General features: G+C 33.9%; 1 protein-coding gene across 1 annotated transcript in view; it reads left to right on the top strand.

Annotated features, from left to right (window-relative positions):
- The window catches only part of SLC16A12 (solute carrier family 16, member 12), a 27,083-nt gene that overhangs the window by 9,319 nt on the left and 16,299 nt on the right, over nucleotides 1-1,465 (top strand). Inside the window, 1 exon segment of the mRNA XM_006880405.1 lies at nucleotides 298-401. Within this exon segment, the coding sequence (XP_006880467.1) occupies nucleotides 298-401 (104 nt within the window).

The raw sequence follows: 1,465 nt of genomic DNA, 5'->3' as shown, positions 1-1,465 counted from the left end.
ATTAAAATGAATCCATGGTTTGAGCTGCCATCTTTTCCTTAAGACTTTGACAGTAACAATAATCTTCATATACACTTGGCTTCAGCAGCCCCTTTGATAGTTGAATACTTTTCCTTCTTATCTTTAGAATGGCTAAATGTTCAGCTTATTTTCCACTTAGTGTGATCTATTTATATTACTAGACACCAATTAAAACCCATGGTGACTAGGATAGCTGATTGAACCAAAACTTTAAGTTCTAGTTCTAATCCATGTTCATATTCTTTCTGGATAAAGAGCTTCAACTGTATCTTTCAGGTGTATTTCGATTTTTTTTGTGGAATTCCAGACATACTTTGCTCAGGATTATGCACAAACAGCGTGGATCCATTCCATTGTAGACTGTGTGACCATGCTTTGTGGTGAGTATCATGTTCAGAGATAGATAATTACTGGTTAATCTTGAACTGTACATGAAAATGACCTTCTCCTACACTTGATTCCCAGTTTTTCCTATATAAAAAGAGTTGAAAATTGGTTAAACGTATTTAAAAAAAGTTCCAACCTACTGTTAACCAAGCCAAATCAAATTTGCCCTTGGAATGAATGGACTTGGCCTATGTCAGCCGGAATAGGTAGTTAATACTCTTCAAAGGACACATACCACTTGGTTCTTCCATTCAGAGATATATAGATGAGCACAGTGGAATTACTTTGGAATTTATCCTGCCGTATATACTTGGCTTCTTTCCCACAAATGCCTTGGTCTCCTCAATATTTAATCATATGAGCATGAGTCATTTCTATATACTCCCTTCAATGAGTGCCAAGAATGTGTTCATCATTTCCAAAATGTTGTTTTTATTTTCCCCTTCCCTGAGGATTCAACATCTTATTAATAGATTTCATCATTTTTCATGCATGTTTTTAAGCATTTTATGCTTAAAGATGTATTGGAATATTCTCAAAATTAATAGAACCTTTTCTTCCATGTATGTAAGAGAAGAGGATAGACACAAATATTTTTTTAAAAACATTTCAGACCAAGGTTACTAAAATAATGCTATGAGAATTTCAGAGATTGAAACTAATTTAAATGACTTCTTTAAAGTTGTACCCATTCATTATTTTTATTTACACGAATTCCCTGCATTTTAGAAAACTCTTTTTCTGAAGAGGACCTGGCTTAGTGGCAAAAGAGAGAGATACTCTATTAATTCAGTAAATCAGAAATAAACGGATTCCATTCTATGTATTTATTTATATTTCTTTTTAGAAGAAGGTGTTCATATTCTAGAACTCATTGAATTGTGCTTAAGTGTATTTCCTTGGTTGGGAGGAATTGGAATACAATTCTATGCTTAAAAGCAGGCTTCAGGAGATGACAAAGTTGACTCTTCCAACTGATAATAGTACAAGGTTTCAGGGGATGAACAAATCACATATTTGAGTTTCCTAACCTGTTTTGGACATGTTGCCAGGAGGG

Source organism: Elephantulus edwardii, unplaced genomic scaffold (assembly GCF_000299155.1).
Source record: "Elephantulus edwardii isolate Elephantulus edwardi_28Jun2011 unplaced genomic scaffold, EleEdw1.0 scaffold00007, whole genome shotgun sequence".
NCBI lineage: Eukaryota > Metazoa > Chordata > Mammalia > Macroscelidea > Macroscelididae > Elephantulus > Elephantulus edwardii.
The sequence above is the reverse complement of the archived record's forward strand: the minus strand, read 5'-3'. Positions and strand labels throughout refer to the sequence as shown.